The sequence below is a fragment of the Taurulus bubalis genome (genome assembly GCF_910589615.1).
Source record: "Taurulus bubalis genome assembly, chromosome: 4".
Classification (NCBI taxonomy): Eukaryota; Metazoa; Chordata; class Actinopteri; order Perciformes; family Cottidae; genus Taurulus; species Taurulus bubalis.
The window spans coordinates 23,657,180-23,685,105 of NC_136592.1; the positions used below are offsets into that span (position 1 = coordinate 23,657,180).

The 27,926-nt window shown below is 41.3% G+C and overlaps 1 protein-coding gene across 1 annotated transcript; it reads right to left on the reverse strand.

Annotated features, from left to right (window-relative positions):
* Positions 1-19: 19 nt before the first annotated feature.
* adcy7 (adenylate cyclase 7) lies at positions 20-27,926 on the reverse strand (the record flags this gene model as incomplete). The annotated part of the gene is made up of 26 exons (XM_079216795.1): positions 20-1,217; positions 2,653-2,777; positions 3,651-3,765; positions 3,906-4,013; positions 4,298-4,444; positions 5,366-5,524; positions 5,667-5,778; positions 5,953-6,149; positions 6,481-6,588; positions 6,730-6,867; positions 8,528-8,612; positions 8,783-8,880; positions 9,011-9,080; positions 9,721-9,798; positions 10,764-10,823; positions 12,219-12,262; positions 12,572-12,760; positions 13,341-13,473; positions 13,940-14,098; positions 14,596-14,723; positions 15,096-15,207; positions 18,811-18,971; positions 21,831-21,980; positions 22,339-22,503; positions 22,680-22,877; positions 27,762-27,926. 26 exons carry the CDS (start codon positions 27,924-27,926, stop codon positions 1,071-1,073), a joined length of 3,351 nt encoding a protein of 1,116 aa, XP_079072921.1. The 3' UTR covers positions 20-1,070.

Genomic DNA, 27,926 nt, shown 5'->3' on the forward strand with positions numbered 1-27,926 from the left:
ATTTGTTCACATAAAGGCCAATACATTATTTTTATTTAACCACAATTACAGACCATGTGATGGTTTCAAAAGATAAGGCCACAAGACTAATCAAGTTTCAGAGACGCACAGCGCTGACATCAGTTTATCTGAGCAGGAGGCAGAAAACCCGCTGACGGCAGGCAGATTGTTGGATCACGCAGACTTAAGGACACCAAGGAGAGCGTCGCACGTTCCCTCATTGCAGCATTTATGCAGACAAGCAGAATATGCACTTAAACAGATGATGTACATACAGCACATGGATTTGTGTATTTCCTTTTGAAATGCAGAAACTATCTTTTCATGTGTAAAACTAAACGGTTGTTACTGACCACACAGCCGAATCCTAAAGGATCACATGAAAAAGCAAATGTGTTGATACAGTAAAAAGGATCTTCAGCTTGGCCAGAGGGTGAAACATTCTACTTTTATTGATGTGAATATGTCTCAGTGAAAGGGGCAAGAAAGGGTTTTTTACATTTTATTTATATATTCATCTTCTGTACAGCCTGTTTCTGTTATTGAACCGGCTCCGTCTATCTGCCTGACATATGTCATGCTCATTACACAGTAACAGAGCAGTGTGTCCATCCGGTCTCAAAACAGGAAAACCAGATGGGTTTCAAATTATGATCGAAACAGAATCCATTGTTTTGTTTTTAAAGGACCAGAGAGGCCTTTTAAAAAATTACACAACTGTATTTGGCATTAGTACAATACACTTCTCTTTTTTCTTTCTATCGCAAACAACATCTAAGTTAAAGACAAAAAAGTACAAAAGTGACCGATCACTAGACGTAAATGTATGTAGAAAAACTACTGACCATCTCTCCACCACGTCCTGAGCTGTTCCAACAGCTCCGGAGTAGAAAGTGTTGATTCAGTGTCACATCCAACACACAGCAAAGTCCTCCGTACGCCTCAGTCTTTCATTCATTAGCATCGCAGGAAACAGCTGCATCACAGTCTGTTCTGTCTCAACACTTGAGGAGTCTATAAATTCTTGGCATGAGTCCGTCTCCAGTTGTGTTGGCTGTGGCGGCCTGGCCTCAGCTCAGACCCATACCTTGCTGCTTGCTCATGTCGGTGCACACGAAGAAGGTTTTCAGCTCCCCTTTGCCCTTGACGTTGATGAGCCCCCGACACTCGCACGAGTAGCCCAGCTTATGCAGCACGTCGGTCGTTTCCATCGTCACCTGGAAGTGGGCAAAGAAGTCACAACTGCAGCTATGAAAACTAACAAAAGCCCCATTTTGAGCTGCACGTTTATAACATGTATTGGGTCGTGTTGCTCAATAGTCACATCTGGAGACACAAAGGAAATCTCGTAGTCCCAAAATCCACAGAGGGATCAGTAACACCTGACTTCTTACTGATTACATGTATTCATTTACGACTTCTTTATGACTGCATTATTTTGTAGCTATAGTTGCATTTGGATGCAGTGGCATTAGCAGACAGTCATTTCAGTAGTTTCTCAAGTTGAAGCGTGAACATTTGAGAGTGATACACAGCAAGAAAGTGCAATTGCTGGGGAAAATAAAATTAAAGAAATAAATTCCCCTGTGCGTATTATATTGAGCAGGAAGGCTGATCTTTCCTGCTGCCGTGCCTGCATGAACCAGGGTCGTTCACTACGTCTGATAATTAACAACAGATTAGCTAAAAAAATGGCGATGAAGGAAATATTCTTACATAACCAGAAAAATAAAACTACACACCTTCTGAACTCAACCTGGTGAGTCTTTTCACTGTTCCAACAATAAGCAGATCTGGTTTGGTCGAGAAAAATCCATAATTTACAGTCAAATGTGAAAATATGCCGGCTGTACATGCCGTTTCCCCCCCTGCCGCATCTCTCTAACGTGCCCGCTGCAGCAGCATGTTCACAGCTCTCGCTCCTTCTTTGGATGCAGACCATTACATTAGAACAATAATACAATTACTAAAAATCGCCCCAAAATTGCACGCTGGTCTTGGTTGTCTTTTCCAGTTTATCTTCGGGATCCTGAAGAGGCTCTCTGACACACCTCCGTCCCAGTGAGGAGCAAAACGTGCATGCTTTGACGCACACATACTGTAGCTCTCTCTGGGCTGTCGGCACTGACAGCATCCACTACCCACCCTCATATTTAATACAACAGAATGATTCAGTTTCTGTTGGCATCGGAGGGCAGTTTGAGCAAATGCTCCACCAGCTTGGATTCTGCAGGGTCCCCGTCGGTCATATACTCCCCGCTGCAGAGTGACCTCTCTCCGGCTGTATGTCTAATAAACACTGTAAAATGTACAATGTATAAAATCCTCTTCCATAACATCTTCTGCACTTGTATTTTGGTAACGTAACACGAGCGATGAGAACAAGGACGTTTTAATGCTGTGTGGCACCCCAAAGCATTGTGTAGTTCTTCCACTGGCTGAGAACAGGGATAGCTTTTTTTCTGTCACAAAGCAGATAAACAAATATGGACCAGAGTGAAATTGAATCTTTCTGAACCCAGAAAGAGTTTCTTGTGTTACGATCTGCGACACAAAGCTAAGGAGCACAATGTGAGAACTGGCATAGGACCATGTCACCTTCAACACCACCGGATGTGACTGTTTGCCTCTGTTGGGCTGTGCTGAATGTACCTGGATCTTTCCCAGCTCCCCGGTGCTCTCCATTCTGCTGGCGACGTTCACCGTGTTGCCCCAGATGTCGTACTGAGGTTTCCTCGCCCCGATCACTCCGGCTATCACTGGGCCATGATTAATGCCTGTGAAGAAAAGGAAAAAAAAGTTTAACTCTGGCACGTTGAATAATGCTAGTGTGTCGAATTTACAGAGAAAATAAGATTCTCAAGGGAAAAAAAAAATAAGTCATCCATCTACAGATCTCAGGCTGCTCACTTCCTAGTTAGGGGAGTTGAGAGAAGAGGAAAGGATCAATATTATTATTAATTATTGCACTAAAATATTTGGTATTATTAAAAAAAATCGAATTCTGTGGGAAACACTGGTATAGTTTGCAGCAGAGGAATTACAAAAGCATGACATCACCGGTCAAATAAGAAGTTTGTGCCAAACTGCTTTTTAATAAACAAAAGTGGATTTAGTTTTAAAGTCACACAGTGTTTAGACTCAGCCTCTGATAAGCATGTTGATACACATTTCAGTGTTTAGGGCTTTTGTATGTTTTTATCTCCCAAGAAATGTAAATGTTTGGAATAAACTTTTATGCTGTCTGCTAAGAATCAACCGCCTGGGAACAACTGTGCCAGGACTGCAGACACAGACAGAGGTTAAAGTTGGGTTATGTCTCCATTTATTGGCTCCACTTTATATATTATTTGATGTACTTAACTTAACCATAGTTATTTATGAGTGGAAATTTAGAATAAGCTCCTAAATCCTCAACATTACAAAGCAGATGCTTCACATGTCTGTCAAAGGTTTGAGAGGTTTAACTTTACAACCTAATAATCAAGTGTCGGTGAATGCAACCGCACTCATGGCTGCAACGCGACACAGATGCCAATCATGCCCCTTGTAACCAAGGTAACCTGTTTGGTTGTCAGCCCTAACAGAGCTGGATACAATGCAGCGCAGTATTCAGTCAATGAAAGGTTAGTGCTGAAGCCGACACTCACCCACACGAAGCCTGAAGCTATTGAAGGAATGTCTGTTGATGCCGTCCAACTTCCCAATCAGAGCGATGGCAAACTCCACCATGTTCCCAATCTGGGCCTGCTGCCTCTCCGGGTCCTGAAAGAACAGATTTAACAACCTCAATATGACTGCGTCAAGCTTTATGTCTGTTTTTATATGACAGATTGATGACTTGCTGAGAACTAGGCCGATTTGTCCCGGGTTCTGGCCCTGGTTGGAGGCAGTAGCTACTCCACCTGATTGTTCTCCTGACCGGGCGTCCCGCTGAGCCCTGCAGCCGCCATGTAGGTGCTGCCAATTGTTTTGATCTTCTCCACGCCGCTGAACTTTGGTTTGGACAGCAGCTGTTGGTTTAGAGAAAAACAAAAAAGATTGGCTTCCTTATCCTTCCTTTCATCATTTACAGTATTTATTCCTGTTGCCATTTACATTGTAGGGATTTAGCTCTTATTCTTAAGAGTGTAGATAATAATACTGTTCTGTTTTAAGCCCAGCTGTCCACATGGTTAACAGTGGACAGGCATAAACAGATCTACCGATATCATATGATGTTATGTATCGCAAACAAGCCCTTGGTAATACATTGATGGATGAGGATGTTTTTCTTGTCCCTCTTTGTACTCCTGACCTCGTCAAAGTCAGCAATGATCTCATTCAGGAGCCTCAGGCACTCCAGACCCTCCTTGTTGATGTCACACTCCGTGTAAAATTCTTTGAAATCCGGCACCGAGGCGAACATCACACAAACGCAGTCGTAGGACTTGTAGTAGAGGTCCTGTGAGGGAGGAAACAAAAACATACAAAAAGCACAGTTTATAGTTTGACCCAGGAGGAGACTGGAAATGTTGGGCTTTAATGAAAGCTTTTAGACAGACCTCCCCTTACTTCTACTAGTTATGTTGATGATATATTTAAAATATATTCTTTCACACTCACAGAAAATGTCAGTCTGGAGTTCCTTTTAATGATTTCCAAACAAGTTACTATATAATTGTAATTAAAGACATTTGAAGTAACCTGACAATTGAATGAAATATCACGTAATTAAGATGAAGCAGCCACAAGAGGACAGCCAGATGTTTATATTATTATCCTAACTTTCTCTTTATTTGGCACAGTCGGCTTGTTCGAGTGTTCCATGTCAGTCATCAAACGCTCGCTAAATTCAGATAACTAAATGATGAGGAATGCTGCCTGTACGTCAATGAGTGTGTGTTCATGATGCTTGTGAATTAGCATAAATGTTTGTAATGTTCATATTGATAGTGTTGATAGGGTCGATTTGAATTAATGGTTACATTATTTGGCTCTATGAATGCATTTCAAATTATATCATAAGTTTAATTGCCTTATAAAATAAAAATATAAAATGTATTCTATTTAGGGTTATTAAAGTCAAAATTGCCTCAAAGTTATGAAATATACAATCCATTAGTGAAAAACTTTGGCTTGGATAACACTCCTACGAGAGGTCGGGACCACTCGTAAACACAAAATACGAGAAAATTAATGAATGCAACAAGTTCTCCTAAATCACTCATAAAAGCCACTCAAAATCTGACAATCACGCGATGGGAAAATGTACCTTTCCATTGGTGAATGATGGCTGAATGAAGTGAGCGAGTGATCATGTAATATTACATGAAATGTGGTTTACTGGTTTCTCATTAATCACTCATATCCCCCCCTCCCTCACCTCGTTCTTTTTATTCTCCCCGACAAACAGCGCTGCCACGTGGGCCGGTAGCACGTTCTCCAGCAGCAGGCGGTTCAGGTTCTCCCGGGTCTCGATCTCGTCCTGCTCTGTGCGGTTCTTATACTTTAGCAGGAAATCCTGGCGGAAGCAGGACTCGTTCTAGCACACAAAAACACACAGAAGGAAAACCATCACACTTCTTGCAGCGTTAATTTCCAGAAGTTTAATACTTCCAGTCGGCAGGAACAGTTTGTCAGTGAGGGATACAAAATGAGGACAGAGAGGTGGGGATTGTCATTACCTGTTGTGAGATGATGAGCATAGTGACCAGGAACAGGGTGATATAAATGCAGCTCATCACCTGGGGGTGTTTCACAAGGCCCAACCATCTCAGGGTGGCGTGATCTTCTCTGCTGTGAAACAAACAAGAACACTCATGGCTTGACTTTGCTTCCACTTGCACATTTTCACCCATGAATATTCTGTGTGGACAGATGTAAATAAATGTGATGCGTCTTAATGGAACTGTGACCACCAGCACTGATTGTACTGTCATAAGGTTGCACTCATTATGAACCGACTCTCACCTGCTGCAGTTCCAGCTGTCCATTTGCTGGGCGACGAGAACGTTTCCGTAGATCACAAAGTGTTCCCTGTTGGTGCTGAGGATGATGATGTAGTATGCTGTGGAGGCCAGGGTGAGGAAGAGCACTTTGAGCTCAAAGCTCACCCGGAGGAAGACTCCACAAGCAATGAGCGAGAGGATACAGCAGAACACGGAGTACTGAGGAAGAGAAAGCCAGAGGATGGAGTTACACCAGAGTCAATAACAGTAGCAGCAAACCTGATAAAAATGTATTTTAAAGACCACTATTTGGCATTCATAAGCAGTATACAAACAATTAATTAAACATACTATCGTGTGATTGTAATCATAGAAAATGTCATTTTTATGAATGTATTTGTCTATAGCTATAACTCTTCTCTGGTACTCAATTAAACAGATACCAGAACTTTTTGCAAATACTATTTAATCCAGAATGATATGAAGGAGAAAAAAAGCATTACAAATTGCCATTTCATTATTGCCCATTGTTAACAAATCCATCACTCACAGGCAGGTAGAAGAACTTGTCCTCTAATTCCTGCTCAAGGGAATCATTTGTGTGACGCGGGTCATCAATAGCCATGGAACATTCTGAAACACTAGTCTGGACGAAGCACTGTAGGGGGATAAAAAAGATCTGAGTGACAAGCGACCACTGGATGGCGTGCTCTGAAGTTTGGCATGGCAGCTATGAAGTGTTTCTGCTAGAAAAAGCGGCGTCTGTAATGGCCCACTCGACATGCGAGTGTGGTCTTACCAGGTTGAACACTGCCAGGATAACGATGACCGCAGTAGTGACGGTGGCCAGAGGGAGGCGCACGCACGGCCGCTTCGCCACCGCCTCAGACACAGCTGGCAGCCACTGGCACCTCGACAGCTTCTCTGGAAACAGGCGCTGCAGATGGGAAAAGAGAAGTGAGGAGATAGGCGGAGGAGAGGTGGAATCAAAACAGGCATGGGGAGCATGTGGCTTTTACACAGTCATGCATCTCCAGACATCATGTTGGAGTGAGTCACTCCCGGCTATTTCCAATGAAGGAATCCATCTGAGAGGAGAAAACACTCCAGGACTGATTGCTAGGTGTCATCGCCCAGGTCAGAAGGTTAGCTATAGAAAGCTACGGTGAATGCAAAGGATAGCTTCCATGACATGTTTCCATTCTCTCACTGCCTAATTCTGGCTCGGTGAAGCACATACATGCCCATCCTTTCCCCCTGACCTTTAAGAACAAAACATTTGCCGATTGTAGTATGTTTGTGTTTGACGTCGGAGCCTCTTAAAGTTGACTGCAAGTGATGTTGGATATCTTAATCTCTTCTTTTGTTCTTCTCTCACAACAGACACAAACTGGAATTACAGCCTTTGCGGTTGTGTGTTTCCGCCAACAAGTCAGGTTGCAGTTAACATCCACGTCTGTCTAAAATGTCATCACTTCCTCATTTTATTGTGTTAAGACATTCGTGTGAAATTGTCATCATTTGCATATACATTATTTTGTTCTTTAGTCTTTATTTATTTGTGTCTTTGACCATTGACCAACATTATCCAAATCAGTTCACCCTCAAGTTCAAGTGGATGTTTGTGTAAGATGTAATGAAATTCCCTCTAAGCCTTCTCTGAGATATCGCTTTTCTGAGAATGGGACAGACATGAGGTCACATTGGCCTTGACCTTAAACCTCCACATTTAATCAGTTCATCCTGAGATATTAGAATAGAATAATGAAAACGCAATGCCTTTGAGCATGGCTGTTTGCATTTCATCATTTGAAATGATTAAAGTAAAAAGAAATACATGGTCAAATACAACATTTTCTTCAGAGGAATATTTCAGTGTTTCTCTTTTGATGTGCCCACACCTTCAAATTAAAAAGAGGCAAAAATGGTTGTATAAATCACACACCGCCTGACCCAGAATGCCTGTATTTATTTTGAGATTTAAAGTGAATTCCTTGACCTTGGAGCAGTCCAAACAACAATGTTATTACAAGCACGAGGTTAGTAGCTGTTTTGGAATTTGCAAAATCCTCTTTCCATTTTGTTTTTAATTTAAATAAACTCTCATTTGTACATCGCTTGTTGGATAATACAGCCCAAATAGCGGGGGAGGAAGCAGATGGTGAGTAAAAGTACATCCTTCCTGAGGGCTTGACACTTTTATTCATCTTGTGTGGAATTCACGCAACAGAAATTGAATTGTCGTTAAAGAATTTTACATTTAATTTTCATTTCCATGCACACAGAAATTGAATTCTTGAAATACCAACTTAGAGCAGAGCACATGCGAGTCATACACACATAATGTGGGCCAGGGCAGCATTATACAATTAGGGACTCTTGCTGGAGTAATTACTATTTTTTTACACTGACGCTCGACCTGCATCCAATGTGGGTTGAGAGGCTGCTATAAAAGAGTGATGACAGGTTAGCTGTGAGGCTTTTCCCCCCCACCGAAATGCTAACTGGGACAAACTGCCCAAAACGAGGAGAAATTTGAACTTCAATCACCTGAATATCTAAATGTTAAATGTCAACGTGAGACATAACACACTGACCTGGAAGTGACCTGCGAAACAGATAGCCAGGGTCAGCAGCAGCACACAGACCAACACTCCAAATGACATCCCCAACATCTGTTGACTAAGGGAGACGGAAAAGAAAAAAAAAATCAATCTCCCGCTTCTCCTTTTCTTAGAAACAATCATCATCTCCATAGTGCGTTTCTTCTTCCCTGATGCACTGCATCATAAGCGCCGACATAGATTTTTTTTTTAATCAAACATCAGAGAGGAAAGTCTGGTCATACTCACTCCTTTGTGACTAACATCTGAACTGAAAAGATGCAGAGGAAGATGAAGGTGGCACAGCCAACGTAGTGTTTGAACATCGGCAAGTCCAGGGCTCGGTACTTTAGAAGAGGAAAACAGAAGACACCTAAACCTCTTGTTCAGCAACGGAATGCTTGAATGGAAATGTTGAAAAAATGTGGAGTGGTGAATGCTTCTAATGATCCATTTGCAGAATTATGTGAAACTAACCTGCTTTTCCAGATCTTTCTTTGGAAACCACAACGCTAAACTGCCGCTCTCCTCAGTCTTCGACCACTGCCTGAGAGAGAGCAAGGAAGGCAGGAAGGAAGAAAGAGAGCTTTAGGTGGGGGTGATTGTTATGGGCAACGCAAATGGTGAAATTATGCCAGCATTATGCCAACATGCTCACAATAACAATGCTGATGTTAATCAGGCGTAATGTTTTACCATGCTCACCATCTTACTATGGGGTGTCAGCACCACGCCAACTTTTCATCATTAGAACTGAACATAAAATACAGCTGAGGCCGATGGGAATGTCACTCATTTGGCAGGTATGTGGACAAAACCCCCAAATATTTGTTTTCATAGTAATCCATCCAGTAGTTCGAGATATTTCTCTCAAAAAAGTCATGGAATAGCCAAAATCTGTAGGATTCATCATCTGGGAACTATAAATGCCTGTAAATGTCCTGTTAATTAGTTTCCATTTCTATCATTCGCTCAAACTTGAGAGCTTTGAGCCACAATATCTCAGCTGGAGGAATTTCTCACACTGGCATGCCTAAATATCATTATTGATGTCAAGTTATTTCCATTCGATCAAAAACCTGCTTTGTGATACAGCTCCAATTTAAACTTTAGTTTAATTTTCGATGCAATTTGAGTTACATTATTGTATAAAATGTACGACGTACATAACATGTGATTGGGCTTACTTGCTGCTGAGCTCGTCTATGGTGGTAGTCATCTCGTTGTGCAGCTCTTCATCAAACTTACTCTTCTGAGATTTGTTCCTGCACCGGAAATCGCAGAGACAATTAGGAAGAGGCAGACGGACAGACACTGAAACACGCACGCTGACTGGAACTGATGCTGGGAAACCAGATCAGGTCATGCGGGTTACTCAGGTCCAGTTCAGCTCTGCTTGGAGGCAACGTGGTTAATGTCATTCTGAGCATTAGTGAGAGAGGAGAAATATGGTTTGTGCCTGTGAGAGTTATGTAGAGGGAGTGTGCCGGATGCAGAATGCTGTGTGTTAGACAATCTCTGTGGAATTCAGCTGGAGTGTGTCTACCGTGCTTCTGCATGGAAACCCCCGACAAGACTCCATCAGGAAGGAAACACTTACACGGATGCACAGATTCAGATACACACAAGCCGCAGCCAGTGATCAGTGTTAATAGGAGCAGGTCAGTCCAATAACAGGTTACAGGGTTTCTCGTGGCTTATTGAGATCATATGTTGCCCTGAGGTAGCAGAGAGAATAGAACAGTATGGCACCACTGCTCAGGTTAGTGTTAGGACGCCAAGGCTCTCCACCAAGGCAGTAGTTCTCACCCTGCAGGCCAGGGGACACACTTTCTTTGGGATGTGGGGCTTACAGAATGATTGCAAAGGTTAGAGCTTATTATATTTTATTTGCGAATGTATTTGTGTGATATCTTTATTAATTGTTGTAATAATTAAGAAATTTTTTGCCTTCTCTCCACTTCCCAAAAAACAACAACAAGTAAACGATATTTAAATCATTGATTTTGAGAAACTGCCTGAAGCATCCTGATTGATGGGTACTAATCTGCAATTTAAAACAACGCTTCAATCTCTAATATGTATTTAAAGTATCTAATATTTATATTTCAAACAAGTGGCTTTGAGCGTGCATCCATTTGTTGTTGTTTTTCGGGCTCACAAGCCAAAAGGTTGAGAACTACTGCACCGAGGGAACGAGGACCTTGCAGGCCTTGAAGGCCCCACTCACTTATAGCTGCTGAACGGAGGGGTAGGCAAGGAGAACGGTTCTTCTAGAGACTCATCAAAGCTGTCCGGGTCCAACAGTAAAACAAAAACACAAATTCATCACAACAAAGAAGTGGGGAGCCTTAAAAAAAAACAAACACAGGGCCACTGATCAAATAATTTAGAAAATCCATCCAAAAAAGTAAATAACTACAAGATATCCACTGATGGACAACAGAAGCACACTCATAACTTTTACCCACAGAAAACAATATGCCCTGTTACTTAATGTCATCAAGCTTGAGTGAACCTTATTTCACTTCAGCCTCAGACACATTCACTAGCTGCCACCTGTACTCATGGAGAGTGAATACATGAATGAAATCAACAATTTCCTGAGACCTCCATTCTCACAGGGTGGAATGCTTCTGCTTTCAGGCACACACATATCTAATCACATTACTCCAGCTCACACTGTTTGTGTAGGTGAGTCCTGTCCACTAATCAGTAGCTACACTTAAACTATTTAAAAAAAAAAAGGCTTACTACCTGTGCCAGACAGGCAAAGAGAATCAACCAGTTAGCTACAACCATAATCATGCAACATTTGAAGCTAATGAATAATGTTTTATTTGCAGTTTGAGACTAACTCCTTGAGCACTTCTTGGTAAATGGTAAACGGACGGTTCTTGTATAGCGATTTCTAGTCTTCCGACCACTTTAAGCACCCAATTCACTCATTCATACACTGATGGCAGGTGCCACCTGCCCATCAAGACTATCTAACCATTGATACCCATTCACACACCGCAAAACAGGGTCTCCCGAATGCAAGTGTCTTGCCCAAGGACACATTGACACAAGGACTAGTGGTATTGTCAAATGATGTTTGATTTTAAGAGTCATTTCCCTCCCACTGGGATGTTCATGAGTTTGAACGACTTAATAATGGATCAATGATTATTGTTAGTCCCATGTGGATTCTGTTTGAGGAGGAGGCAGCACACCCTATACCTCATCAATACAAAAACACAACACAACCAGCCTGCTCACTGTAAATCATTTCAGATTAGACATTCAACTGGATATGAAACGCCTCATTTTCTATCACGCATCAATTCGGCGGAAAAGAAAAGCAACAAGTTGTCTGACATGGCTGTTTGCTCTTGACTAGCATCATAATATCACCATAATGCTAACCAGCTAGTGACATCAAACCATCAAAAATGTCTAAGCTCCCATGAAAAGCATTCATTTTATACATTATGATAATCCATAAACGTGTGTGTAGCTGAACATTGGCAATAATGTAATGACATCTAAGCACTTCTGTATTATATGATATTGTTAATGAAATTGTATGATGAAGCGATGACTAGTTCAGATTCCATGAGCAGAAGGGAGAGTCCTGGCAGGGAAACTTGCAACTATTGAGCAACAGTGTTGTTACACTGTGTGTAAAAATAATAACAGTCACCTCTCAGTGATCTTGGAGCCAGGTGCTGGTCGTAGAGGGATGTCCTGGAAAAGACAAGGACAACATTCACTCAATATGAACGCATGATAATGTGGTTGTTGAAGACCAACCCAACTGAAACTCAATTTATCACCTTTTTTTTTTTGACAAATGCTTTTTTTGTCATTGTGTGCATTTTGCTTTGAGATACCCTTCAAAGTTATTCATCAGAAAACTACAAAATCAAATTATTATTATTTTGTAAATTCCTCATACTGGCTTAAAGCCTTTCAACATCCTACAGCAAATAATTAACACAGCAAGATGATGCATCGTGTAAGTTGTTGCCTTAAAAACAACAACCATCTCCTTACCTTGCAGCGGGACTTGCCGTTGACAATAGCGTCTGGGTTGAAGCCCTCTCGACTCTGAAGGTGGGCAAAAGGTTTGACGGCCCCCCAAGATTCCAAGTAACGGGTCATACGCACAGACGCCCTCATCTTCAGACCATCATTCACCCGAGGTTTAGGAGCGCTATGGCTGTTAGATGATGGATCCTTAGACTTGATACACAAACACACATCATTTAGCTGAGGCAAGGAAAACAGGGTGAGTACGTTTCTAAATCCTAAAAGACATTAAAAGAGCACTCAGGGATAGCTCTACGCCTGTGCAATCTTCCAGATGTGCTCATAGAAGTTTTTAACCGGGATCTGAATCAAGTTTTGGCTGTTTTGGCAGAATTTCATCCAATTCTGCAGGATTGCTTGGAGCTGATATATGCATGGGTCACCTAAATTTGGTTGAAAGTGCACAATACATGGAAGCGTTCTGGTGAAGAGTGGTGAGAATTGTAAGCAGAGATATGAAGAAAACTATATATGTAGTTATGTTGTGCAGCTGAAACTATACTTCTGTCCAGAACCCAAAAACAATCTGAAATGTGCTTGTATTCCTCATGGTTCAACAAGTGTGGTGGGAAGAACCAATCAAATTGCAATAAACTATGATTGTTGTTGTAAAATGACATTACAGCAAACCATGATTGATAGCAGTTGGAATACACCATTAAAATGATGACATGTAGGATGCAACATCATGCCAACAGAACTCAAGGAAGATGCAGACAAATAGAGAACTTACCCGAGGATCAATGACCAGGTAGGTTTGGATGTTGAGCTCTTTTAGGTAGGGGTCCCTGAGGTGGCCATTGCCGTCTTCCACTTCATAAGCCTTGTTCAGGTGCTTCAGAGTCGCCTCTGTGATGTGGACACGTCTGACCGAGGAAAGAGCAGGAGAAAGCTTGTAATACTTTGCATGGCATGTCTCTTTAATCCATTTTAAATGCCTTTAAGTATAAAAGACTAGGTATCTGTATCATTAATATTCATCAAATGGAACACTTACAATATCTTGCGATGAAAAAAAACAACAATTATTGATTGTATAAGGTTACGCTAAGGCAAGTAACATGTAATTTGTTATCATTGGTTTTATGCAATTCATCTTATCAGAGTTGCATTGTGTATCACCCCCCAGCAACATTAAGTTATGCAATTGAGTTGCTAAAGTAAGAGTGATTTTGCTACTTAAATAATGATGCTACTGCATCATCACATGATCTTCAGTTGGTCCCTGGTAAAACTACCACTATTTGAAGAAATAATGAAATTCACAAACTATGATACATGAATGTGTATAAAGAGTTATGAAACTCATGATGTAAAATTAATACAGCCTACCCTGGAAGGCCTCCTGACTCCATGTGATTGGCCAGCGTGACATCATGCGACCATACGTCAAACTGCCACTTGCGAAGGCCAATGACACCGCAGAGCACGTTGCCCGAGTGCACGCCTACTCGCATGTTGATATCCACTCTTGTGGCCTCCCGTACCTGCCTGGATGGTGTTTCATAGCAATACAAAAGACCATTGTTGTCGAAAGAAGTTTTTTCTGTTTGCAGAACACAGTCCTCCAAGGAAATCATAATAAAGTCGACAGCCCTTCCCATGTGTCGATGTGAAAAGTCATATTGTATGTCTCTGTGTGTCAATAGTCTAGTTGTCGACACCTGATTTAATAACATCATTCCCATGAGCAGATTCAACATTCGCTCAGACCTTCCTACTGGTGTAATATGCTCTTTAAAATGGCATGTCACTTTCAACTTGTGCAACATGAGGCAATATTACTGAGAATGCGTCACCTTACAGTGCAACAGTCCACCATTGCACATACACCACACTATTTTGTTCCACAAATAGCTTTTTAACAAACTTTCTTAACATAGTTCATCTCACAATTAAGTGTGCTTACCACATCTCTTTTAAGAGTTAAATCGAGAGACACAATATGTTCAATATGTATGTTATGATGATGGTTGGCACAAACTCACTTGATGGCTTCACACATGTCCAAGCCCATCTTGACGCAGTTCTTAGCATGTCTAGGCAGAGAGACAGGCAGCCCTGACACACAGTAGTAGCAATCTCCAAGGATCTTGATTCTCATGCATTCGTTTTCCTAAAAGCAATGACAGTGAGAAGAGGAGAAACATGGTTATTTACCTGGTAAATATTCTAAAAAGCAAGTACTCAAATAAAGTTGCCTGGTTGCATAAGCTGTGCAGATAGACAGGATATGAGGGCACACATGGTAACACATGGGCCATCAATGCAACCACAGTCGTGTACTACTGAGGTGTAAAGTGGCTTGGTTGTGGCTTTGATAAGAGAGCATTTAACTGCCCAACATAGATTTGACCAGCCAGTATGAGGTTCAGCAGAAACCTCACAACTAAAATGTTTACATTATTACGGCTACAATCTCTTTAAGAGGTATACTGTCAACATCATTCTGCATAATGGCATGAAAACATTCTAAACGATGACTTACCTTGGCAATTTGGTCAAATTTTCCAAACAGTTCGTTGAGCATAATGACGAGCTCTTTGGGAGAACAGTCACTGGCCAATCGGGTGAAGCCCACAATGTCAGCATATAGAATACTGAAAAGGAGGAAATAATGCAATGAGAGTTTAACACACAAAACACACTCGCATAAAAAGAGAGAAAAAGAGATGTCTGCTCATTGCTGCAAAAAAAGATTGTTGTCGGTATTGGCATTTATAGTATTAAAGTATTTTATTAACTAAACAATTTTTACATTTCCGAAGACTAAAATGAAATACTATAAAGATGTGCTACAGTTACAGAATCGAGAGAGAGAAAAACACGGTGACCACAGCATCCTTCAAAGTACACATCCATGAAGGGGAGACCTGCAGACTCCTCAAAAAGAGACATCCCAGCGACCAGTGTGTGTTATATCGTTGCACTTCAACACAATGAATAACTGGTGAACACTAACCATTTAACTTGTGTCTAGCTGTAATGCTGTGTGATTTACATGCCCAGGCTGCAAACAAAAATAACTAATATTAGGAGACCAGCCCTGGTTTATTAACCTGTCAATCAACTTTACAAACGGATATGGACCACCTGGTGCACTGTTAGCAGTCAACCAGTCTGGAAAGCAGTGAACTATTTGTGTCCTCCAAATCTGGGCCTGACTGTCTCTGCACAGCATTGTCAGCCCATCATGACCCATAATGAGTACTGTGTCGTGCATGACACAGTACTGCCTCGAGTACCTTATTGCTTAATTATAATACGGGTAGATCAAATCAAGCATTCTGATTGGTTGAGAGTGAGTCACAGGGTGTACTTTATTTAAGCAATAAGGTACGAGAGGCAGTACTGTGTCGTGCAATAATGTACTGTTCAAGGGAGTTGCTAGGCCCGACGCGCAGCGGAGGGCCGCAAACCCTTGAACTGTACATTATTGTAGACACAGTACTGCCTCGAGTACCTTATTGCTTTTATAATACGGGTACCTGCGACTTTATAAATAGTAATAGTAAGCTCCCTTTCAGCACAAAATAGTTGTGTACCTTGTGTATCGCATTTCAGCAACAGAGAAAATAGTCCCGTACGTGTATGGCGGTTGCATAGCACACTTATGGGATGCACATATGGGACTATAAAACTGACTGCCTGGTCAGTAAATCTGTGATTCGCGCAATTTAAATCTACCTGTTGTTTTTAAGTGCGCACTGATATGGAACGCTCTAAATGTAAACAGGCTGTACAGTACTTTATGGCTGAATAAACTACACCTCGTGACTCACTCTCAACCAATCAGAATGCTTGATTTGATCTACCTGTATTATAATCAGCCATGAAGTACTGTACAGCCTGTTTACATTTAGAGCGTTCCAGATCAGTGCGCACTTAAAATAACAGGTAGATTTAAATTACGCGACCGTTAGTTGTCATTTCAAGCTTGACAGTTACCAAACATGTTTTGTGTAAACTTTGATATTTTGGGGGGAATGACTTTTGATGAGAATGTCAGCGGTGAATAATGTATTTGTGGTCCCTTTTCCTGCTGTACAGTCAAACGTTGATACGGCTCACAATCAGGAGAGCAGAGATAACGCTCTGAGAGCAGACTAGTTAGCGGGGAGCGAGTGCATAAAACCGGAAACTAAGATGAGGAATGAAAAGGGTTTGATCACAAAATCGTGATAATTTCCAGTGACAGATAATTACGTCGGTAATTTCCCGACGCGAGGCAAGTTCTCTAAACATCATAGAGGAGAAAAATGACGGAAAGAAGCAGCGAGAGCACTTCTTTACATCGGTGGCTGAGTGTCATCCTCCACCCTGCTTTCAACCGGCCTCGTCGGTACACATACTGGAAAATAGTCCCGTATGTGTATGGCGGCAACCGCTATAAACATACGGGACTATTTTCTCTGTCGCTGAAATGCGATACACAACGTTTGGTGGCTGCGCGTCGGTCATAACAACACCCTTGAACAGTACATCATTGACGATACAGTACTGCCTCTCGTACCTTATTGCTTAATTATGATCCATTATGACCATTTTGGCCCCCGAGTTGGGATGTAGAATTTCAGGCAAAAAAATCCCCTGAGCATCCTGCCATTAACCTCTCGTAGACCCGACCACTGACTCATTAAAAAGCCTGTCTGGTTCAATGCTGAATCATAGCTTGGTCATAATTACAAGCTGGCTATCAGCGAACCACAGAGGCACGCCGTTATCTCATCTGACCTCTGAAAGACCCCGACACCACCAGCTGGAAGTTCGGCAAAAGCCCAACCGAGACAGAGCACCTGACCTGCCACAGTGGGAACTGAAATTGGAACAATTAGCCTCGGAGACCATGGTCCTCTAGGGACACGTCAGCAAGTGGGATGAATGCTGTGCATGTAAACTACAGCATGATGGGAAATTACTTCACGTCTGGCTCAGGGCCCTTTGCTGCATGTCATCCCCTCACTCTCTCCCCCACCTGTCCTTTTTGTCTCTCAATCATAAAAAGTACAATTGCCAGTCTGGTGACCAGCAGAGGGACAGAGATCCTACACCTGTTTCACTGCCTGACTAAAAACGACCAGGTGCCTCATGAGACAGACAATACAGCTACAGACTGGTCTGACTGGGGTAATTGTAGTGATAGGTCAGGGTTGCCATCATTCAACACCTTCTACTAAATGAACATAGTAGCAATCATGCCCGCTGTCTTCACAATGAACTATTGATCGTCAAAGACCACATGTTTGGTGTCCAAACCTTCTAATAGACAAGCTTCTACCTCAGTGGACAATAACCATTGATTTGCTGTATGTCTTGCTGTCTGTGTTGCCATTTCAGTTTCATGTAATTCCAGTCTTAGATCTGTAAACTGATCAGAATAGGAAGTGCTCTTTAAAATCAAAGTGAAAAATCAAACATTTACTATTGAAAGAAACTAATGAAGCCACAATACACTTTCTTACAGTGTTTTCTCATTTTCCTCTCAAGAAACACTATAATGCAAGTCCCTTATTGAGCGAAAGATATCTTGCATACATTTATCAAACAAAAAAGAGCTGGTGAGCCATCTGCCAAAATTCAGTTAAGCTGACCCAATATCTGTCAGCACTTGCTAAATTAATAAAACCCTTCATGAAACAAAGAGCTGTAACTGGGTCACTGCTCTGAAAACAAACAGACATCATAATCTCTGTCGTTAAGAGAAACATGCCTTTTGTGTGCATTTTCTTTGCGTCTGAGCTCTGTTTTATTTAGTGAAGTGCAAGCGAAGGTTGTATAAAGTTACGAATACAGATGAAGTAGACAGGTAGGGAAAAATAAATATGTTTTTGAAATATCAAAGCGTTAAAATAATCCAAGTTCAAAAAGACAAGATCCTAACCGACGTTTCTCCTTTTTTAAAGTCGTTTTAAGTTACGTTTTCAGAAAATTAGGTTCTGATTATAGTCTGATTCTCCTGTTACCAACTGTAAGCAGTGCATGTTCAGGCTACAGAAGCGTGTTACCGTACTTTAAATTCTCAGGCATACTTATGGATGACTGATCCATAAGTCAGGTATTTAACCCTCTTCTAAGTGCATGGTTTGATGAGCAAAATAAGGCTCCCATGATGAGGTGATCCTTAATAACAAGGGCTATTTAATGATCAATGAACCCAAAGATCTATGGCTTTCTCTGTATTTTAAGGTGGTTTGGGGTTGTACCTGACATTCTCGTGCCTCTTGACATAAAGACTGTGGAAGTTGTTATCTTTGACCAGTCGCTGTTGTTCTTCTTTGTCTTTACAGTCTTGCAAGCGCTCCATGATTGCAAGCTTCATCTTCATGGAGATGTAGACTGGCAGCACAGACTGCAGCAGGTTCTCCTGCAAACACGAAACACTCACGATTAGTTACATCACTGCAATTTAGGTGTGCCAGGTGTATTTGACTTTGTCACACTTAGTGATGAGAAAAAACACACACACACACACACACACACACACACTTCATATTTCATATCAACATTGCACTCTTTAATGTCCAGCTATGCATTTTTGGCTCATCAAGCTCTCACCAACAATAAGCTCTTTTTTATTGTATTGCCTGTGCCAGTCTCTTCTTCTGTCGCACTATTGTAGGTATACCTCTGAAATAGCACCAGTCTGTACCTGTGGTGGCGCTATGCTTCAGTACTGTTAAGCTTTTAAGTGGTATTTAGAGCAGGAATGGTTTATGAAGGAACCAACATGTTCATACAGGTTCAAATACAGTGATACCAAATACATTCAAACACGATATCACCATGCTGCCATGATAGTCAAATGATGGTAAACCTGACAAGGAAGAATATTCCACACTGCTCCAGTATGGGTACGGCACAAGTCAGTCTAGTCTGCCATAATAGTCAAAGGCCAAAGAAGTGTTCAAAGTTCAATGGCTTGATTAAGACAAAAATCTGAAGAGGCAACTTCTCGAGAAATTATGAATTCCTCCTCAAACCACCAGAGGGGTGTTTGAAGAGGTTTGTCTCTGATTACACACTCACATTGAAGGGACTCTACTTCCTTTTGGGGACAAAATGCATGTCCCCAAAATGTAAATCATTACTTTTTAGGGAGAATACTTGGTTTAAGTTTAGGGTACGGTTAGGTTTAGGTTCATGTTAGGGTGAGGATTATAATGCTCGTGGTTAGGGTTAGTCTCCAGGGACTGAATGTAAGTCAATGTAATGCCCACAATTCATGAAAACTCAACTGTGTGTGTGTGGAGGATTTTGTCTGACCAAAAGCTGATAGAACTGTGTTTGAAGATGAAATATGTATTTCTCATTTAAACAGGTATTCAAGCATAAACCCTGTGAGTCATAATTATGTTCTTCAGCAAATAAAATCTGGATTTTGTCAAATAATTAAAATGGACAAATCTTTTCTTAATGTTGGCTGACGGTTGGTCAGGTGGGATGAGGAGTGTGTGTGTGTGTGTGTGTGTGTGTGTGTGTGTGTGTGTGTGTGAGAAGAGTTATGTCCAATTCAATACAGTTATTTTCGAAAGGGATTTAGATCTGAGCTTCAGCCGAGCCACCTAAGGACATTCACATTCTTGTCTTGAAGCCAGGGTTCATTTGGCTCTCTGTATACTCCAGGTCACTGTCTTGTCTTCTAATTTACTAGAATCTCCTGCATTTCCCGATTGTATGGATCCTTCCTTTTGCAAAGAGGTAAATGTGTTTTGACTCAAAGCATTCCAGCTTTCCAGATTTGATTAATCTTTAAATGAACAATTTACATTTACATTTGAGTCTTTATAGACCAAAAGCTAAATAAGCTAAATTTGATCATCTCTTTTAGATCAGGTTGTGGGAGAGGTCAAGAGGGTTAAATGATCACTTAAGGCAATACATTGTGTGTTAGCTTATCTATAAGAATGTGTGTATAAATTACCCTTTTCAGTTTCCCACTGACTCACTGAAAACTCATCTCTCATAAAGTAGCCTTTGTTGAGATGATGGTGGGCAACTGTAAGATGTTTCACTTGATATAGTGCTGCTGTAAATGTTATCCATTAGTCTTATATTACAAGTTAAAATAAATTACTTTATTACGAATGTATAGAACCAGAAAAAAAGTACGTGTTGTCACTAAATGCAGTGACACACATGAACTTTGATGTATGTGAAAACATTAGGTGGAAACATTTCAGCAGGAATACACCTCCTGCTGAAATGAATGTGGGAACTCAATGTGAGTTCCCCATTGGTTCCCCATTTGGAGCGGTTTTGGACCTTACCCCACCATGCTATTATGTCCCTGTTCTCTTTGGCTAGCTTTGAGCGCCTTTTTTCAGCCCCAATTCAAATACAGCAGGAGGTTTCAAATGTTGACGATTATATCATTCCTTCTTGTCCTGCTAGGCAACACAACAGCTTCCCTGTCTCCCCACTAAGCAACAGTCATAACAAATGACTGTTTTAAAAATGTCTCTGAAGTCAAAGAGAGTCAGCGCAGATGCATCTAATTTAAAAGGCATCACAGGAAATCTAATTTGTGAAGGATTTGTTAGTCGCAATGAAAACATCCATGGGAGAGTCAACATACGGCCAGCCAAAGGCAAAGCTTAAAGATGAAATACAATTTTAAGAGGATGGCAATAACAATCACTGAGTAGTTATTTTCATAATTTGTCTGTATTTGTCTCCATTAAGTGAGGTTACTGAAATGCAGATGATGCAGACAAATAAAAAAGGTACTACAATGCTCAGTTTAGAATATGTCATACACTTTCTTAATAAAGACATATTGCATTTTCTTTTTCTCTCCAAGACGGGCAATGGATCATTACTTCATGAGAGTTTGTATGGATGTAGTGTCGGCCTAACTCAACCATATGTATGTGGTGGGAGGCAGTCATTTACTCATCCAAAAGCCATACAGAATGTAATTAATTTAATATTTTTTCCCTTTTCCTGATTTGTATTACTTATATCTTAAGCAAAGAGTAACCGGGATGTATTATTTATAGGTTTCTAATATACGTTTAGTATAATTGTACCTTTTGTTTCTTGATGCATGTGTTGGTCATTATTGCTATTCCTTTCATAATGAGGACCTACGTGGACTGTTGTTGTTGTTATCGTTAGGCTACTTAGCAAGCCAAACGTTGAAAGGCTTCGGTAACATACTGCAAGCATTCATATGTAATGGTAATTTCTCCAATGTAGCTATATTTGCGTGTGTTTCACAAACCTGTTGTCTTTTTTCTATCTCCAGCTTCATCCGCATGCTCAGGCACCTCAAGGTGTCTTGAAAGGTCTGCCTCAGGGTTTTCTCCATCAGGACCTTATGGAAGGCTCCCACCACACTGCCACACAGAAACACCACTGCATTGGCCAGCAGCTGCAGAAACAAGACAAGGCAGCAGATGTTAGAGCGCAAATGGAAACACATGCACTTGAGAGATTACTCATTTACCTTGTTAGAGGCTTTACTTTTGAGTTTTTGTTTCTTTTCTTGAATCTGAGCCTGACCAAACATTATTTTATGTCTAAATTCTGTTTCATTTTTATGGTTAAACTTTATGGTAAAGAATAGTGACACATAAACCCTGAACTGCAGCTTCATTGGAGAAATAACTTTGAACTTATATAACACATTCTGGCTTTAAGTCTTTAACACACGTCTGCATACTGATACAGAAAAAATACAGAAACGTTTTTACAACATAATGGCATAGTTTTGATGCAACTGTTTTTACCTGGTTTGCAAGGTAAGGAGTGTGGTTATTGCCGTAAAGGGTGAGGCGCAGTGTGAGGACCAGGATGTGGGACAGTGAGGAGATGAAGCTCAGCACCACAGCGTACCACAACTGGAATGGCAGCATGGTGTACACGGTGAAGATGATGAAGAGGAAGAAAGGCACCTGGAAACATAAATGTTCCATTATTTCAAGAAGCCACAATTAAAACCAATCAAGTGCATTCACTCATTAGGAGTCATCTGGTGCCTTAAAAGTGTGGTCACCCATGTCACGAAACCTAGAGAAAAATAAAGAGATGTATGTTGTTGTCTGCCTGTATTTTGGGGAGATGAGGGTACCTGGTCCCAAGGCAGGATGATGGGGCCGCTGAAGATGAAGGTGTAGCCAATGGTGAGGTGTGTTGCCCATACAATCAGGCCCAGCAGACGCCTCCATCGCTGTGAGAGCATCTCCGTACACACCAGCACAAACACGGCCAGAAACACACACAGGCTGCCGCTCACCACGCTCACAAAGGCACAGTGTTCCTTTGCGCTCTGCTCCAGCAACAAGGGAGGAGGAGAAAAATAAACACACATTTTATTACAGTAATATCAGTCAATAATGCAATGGTATTATACTTAAGTCATAGTACAATTACTGGTAGGTGGCAGCTTTAATATCAAGACAAAGAATGTGTTTTTAAGAAAACATTATGAAACTTGCAGGGACTTTTTCACGGCCTGCAAAAAGTTTGCAGCATATTTACAAGACTACAAGCTACAACCTCAAACCATGGTTTTAATCAACGCCTTTACAAGTCTCAACAAAAACATTAGGGGCTTCACCAAATTGATACACTGCAGGGCTATTATTATATTATTAGTCTGTTATTTTGTCCACCCCTCTGTATATACACATTAGAACCTACGGTCAGTAAATATATGTAAATATATGCGTGAATGCAACAAATATGTTTGTCCAAGCATACATATGTGTGAGAGAATATCTTGGTGTAAGTGGGCGAGAGAGTGGGTGTTGGAGGGAGAGCATGAGAGAAAACAAGGGGTTAAAAGAGAGCTCAAGAGTGAGACAGACGCACAAAGTCAGTGTTAATAGATCTGTGCTCAGAGAAGGCCATCTCTGCATTGTATGTTGAGCTTTCTGGTTTCCATGGCAGCGTTGCAAAAGGCCAGATCTCAACTAAAGCACTTTCTACTCCCGATGCCGCTGTGGGTCTTGGCAAAGCCTTTTTGCAGGCGGAAAAAGAACAATTATTCTATATGAATCGGAGTCAAAAATATGTGAACAGATGTAGAATGGTTAATGCATGGCACTCCAAGGTCAAAACGACTCACATGAAATTAGTATTCGCGTACTTTTCATGTACTATTCCCATTTATGATATATCATTCTGTATTTATGTCTGCGGTGTCGGCAGGGTCTTACTGATGAGACAGATTTATTCATATACTGTTGATAAACAATAATATTTACAGTGTGCCGTGTGCAGTATGTCCATTGTTTCTTTACACTAAATGTGCAAATGCTCCTGCTGTTCCTGTACTGGTGCTGCAGTACGATCAATTCCTAAAATAATGTCACAAGGACAAATTCCTCACTCGCTTTAAACACTGTATTTCTGCATCAATGCATTAACTACCAGATCATCGACACATCATCAATTACAGACAACAAAGGCAACGGTTAAAGCCTTGGTGGCTAAAAAAAAAATGGAAAAAGTGGGAAATGACAAAACGAGAGCTGATGTATGGAGGAAACTGCAGCCTATAATGATGACACACATACACTCAACAAACATCCTCTTAGAATTAATTGTAAGAACCTAAACAATGTCAATCGTCCATTCAATCAGGGCCACAAGTGGCACTTGAACATCGGCTCAGCCAGATTTCCTCTCAGCAGCAGTGCCGAGAGGAAAACTCTCATCCACATCAGATGTCCTCCCTTCCTCCGATGTGGATTGGAGAGGAGTTATATAAGTTGACAGTGACTTTTTGACACTGGTCGCATCCCCCCCCCCCCCCCCCCCCAATAGGAACCTTGACCCTCTTTTGCATTTAACAACAGCATTATGCAAGCTCCATCCCAACATTTTCTCTTAACTCTTCTGTACCCCTGGCAACTGTGTGTGTGGGAAGACAGCCAAGAAGCAAGGAAATAAAGGGATGAGTGACGGTATGTCGAGTGATGGATGAGGTTGTTATTTTGTGAAGTTTTGCACATTTAACGTCACAATTTATAATCCAAGAGTAACTAAAATAAATGAGACAATTGCAGGACAGACAATTAGGTGTGTGTGTGTGTGTGTGTGTGTGTGTGTGTGTGTGTGTGTGTGTGTATTAGCGCGAGACTAAACCAATGAGCGAGCACACTTCAAAAGGACTATGTGCATGTGGAAGATCTTTATGTACATGGTGCACAATGAAGAGAGAAAGGGAGTGTGCCAGAGAGTCAGCAGCAACACAATAGAGGGAAGATTACGATGTTTTTTGTCCAACAAGGAAAAGTAATTTAATCTCCGGTGACAGAATCTGTCAGTTCCCTATATGAACCGCTGGACTGACTGAATGCTATGCTACATGCCATCATGCCAACATCAACAGCTGATCCGCCAAAGTCAATTTAACCTGCTTGATCCTGTCAGAATCGCAATTACAGTCTCTACACTTTGACAGCTACATCGTTTTAACCACTGGTGTATGCATAAGTCTTCTCTTTGTTCCTTTGTCTTCTATTCTGTTTTCAAATAAACCTTAAAATATGGATTTGGTTTTAAGCGCAGCAAGGTTTATTTATCATGGAGACATTGCCATCAGAATAGAGTAGACGCCGTGTCGGCAGGCATATCTTCGATTGAAGCATTTTCGAGTTAAACTGAAGCGCTATACCAGCTCCAGGGCTACTGTTGTGCAGCTCACCCTGACCCCTGACTTCACTGTGGGGAAAGGCGAGACAATTTCCTGACAGAAGTATCACCAGCATTATCAAACATGTACCTGATTTTGTTTAATAGATGCATTTCCAACCTGTCCCGTTTCTCTAAATCTTGGGGAAAGCGACTGAAATATGCATCCTTCCATTTTCGTGTCTATTTCAACGATGTCCTCCCTCACATTCAAACAGTTACACAATCACTCACTCATTCACGCGTCCAGGCAGCTGCACTGGGAGTGAAGGGGAGTTGAGTGCATTATTTAAGTAGTTGTTGAGAAGAGAGTGTTTTTCATTTGTCACATTTTCACAGCCAACCTAGAGATTCAAACTGACCATCCAGTCACATCCTGCTTCTCCAAACATTAGGCAACTACTGCTGTGCTAATGTGCCACTTAGTCACCATACACTCCTCTCTGCACTATCAAAGCAATATGAAAATGCTAAAACTGTGAATATCTAAAATAATTATCAATGCATCTTGATACTTGGTTTCCATAATCTTTCCTAATGAATGAATACAAATATTGGAAGCACCTCTCAATATAAAGCAGGCCAGTACACCACTAACTATGACCTCTATGCTAAAACGTATAAGTGAATTAACACCTCCACCTATAGCGAGCTGAAGTGAAACCGGGGATTATGGGTCCTGTTGCAGAATTAAGTACACCTCGTTCAAATTCCCATTGACATTTATAACTACTCTATTCACTAAAACAGCCTTTCTTAACGATTCATGTGGCTTGCTAAATATGTTCAGATAAGAATAATAAGCCATAAACCCTAGACTTTTGACTCGACAAAAGAGGTGAGTCCACGAGTGAGTCAAGGGGTCTCAGTGAGCTCAGACATGTCTCTAATACCAACAGGACGGAGAGAGGACGTTTTTAGGCAGCAGATACAACTATAAAACAACTACCACTGTTTTAATGTTAGCTGTAGTTTTCCTCTGTTTTCACAAAGTCATAGCAGTTCCAGGGTCCTGATCTTGTACATGATGGCTCACTGGAATGGCTTACAGGTCCAGGCTTCCTGTTTTATTGTCTTAATTTTAATAAATGTGATTCTTGTGAATGTTATTATTGTGAAGCACTTAATGAACTTGTTCTAAGCAAGGTGCTATCCAAAAAAAATTTGACTTCCTTGCTCACATCATGGATCAGAGCCATCTAATTGTTACACCTGTTTGTCATATGACAAGTTAACTGTCTGCTGTAAGAAAGGCCTATAGAAGGAAGATGACATCTGTAAAAATAATTGCAACATACCATGAGACAGGAAAACAGAGATTCACTGCCTACTTTAACTATGACCTGGGCTATACTGTAATTACCAGGGTTGGTGTGTGTGTGTGTGTGTGTGTGTGTGTGTGTCACATACAGTGACTGAAACATGTGCTGCACAAGTTTAGAATAGATTTGGAGCAGCCTCTGATGTTTATTCCTAAATCACTCCATGAAGTCAATTTTGTTACTAGTTTTATAATTTACGAGCCACAGTACCGTCCACTAAAGTCAACCATTAAATCATTCCACAAAGAGAAGCACAACAGTGTCAAGTTACTTGACTCCAGAATGTACTGTAAATGTCACGATGAAAACAGGCAACTCAACTAACATAACTCAACTAACATAAAGTACTCAAACATTTACATCTCACTAAAGTGAGTCTCAGTCTGTATGTCTGTTCTTCGAGTGGGAGCTCTTGAGATCTACAGGACATATATATGTGTAGAACGTTATGTAAACACTGTAGTGTACCGAGAGGGGATCCTTATTAACTGTTCCACCGGCGAACGGCATGCTGGGAATATCTTGCTTTCTGACGGTCTCTTCAACATTAACTGTTACATCGTCGAGCGGTCCCGCCTCTCTTTCGTCGATGTTGGTGTGAGCTGTTGGACCCAAATGACACGTATACTATGGCATTGCTGCGGGATGCAACGATGTACGGCAGGTGTATCGCTCAGGACCAGTGTTGTGCATGAACACGCTCGGTAAACTGAACGTGTCAATCAAAAGGAGGGGACTGTTCTGTGCGCTCATATCATCTGCACACACCCGGTTTATATGTGCAGAGATGTTGAAACTAGTTTCAAGTTCTTTAACATTACATAAACAACAATTACAGTGAAGCAGTCGTGGGTTCTTAAAGCTCCCTTCAACAATGCAACATGAATGCGTCTGTCTATATTTAAAAGATCTATAATTGCAACCATGAACTTAGTTTGAAACTCAAAATTGTGAACTGTAAACAAGAACTAGTTAATTTTAATTTGTGTGAACGGAACATTGAGCTCGCTCTTGGGATGTCAGAATTTGCGCAACACTGTTCAGGACCGGAGGAAGTGCGCTAGTACAATCAATAACTTATACTCCATGATACTCCATGATATTCAACACTCTATGTGACCAATGTAAAATATGCATACAGAGCAAAGTTGCTTTCCGTTTTTTACAAACACACGGCTGTGAACACTCACCAGTCGAAGGGCAAAGAAGAGGATGAGGAGGAGTCCACAGGAGAGCATGGAGAGGCCCAGCAGGAGCACCAGCGGCTGATATTGGCTGATGCAAGAGAATTTGCGGTACAGCGCCTCATTTTTCAGCTCCTGGTCGTTCAACAGGTACTTCCCTTTGGCTGGCAT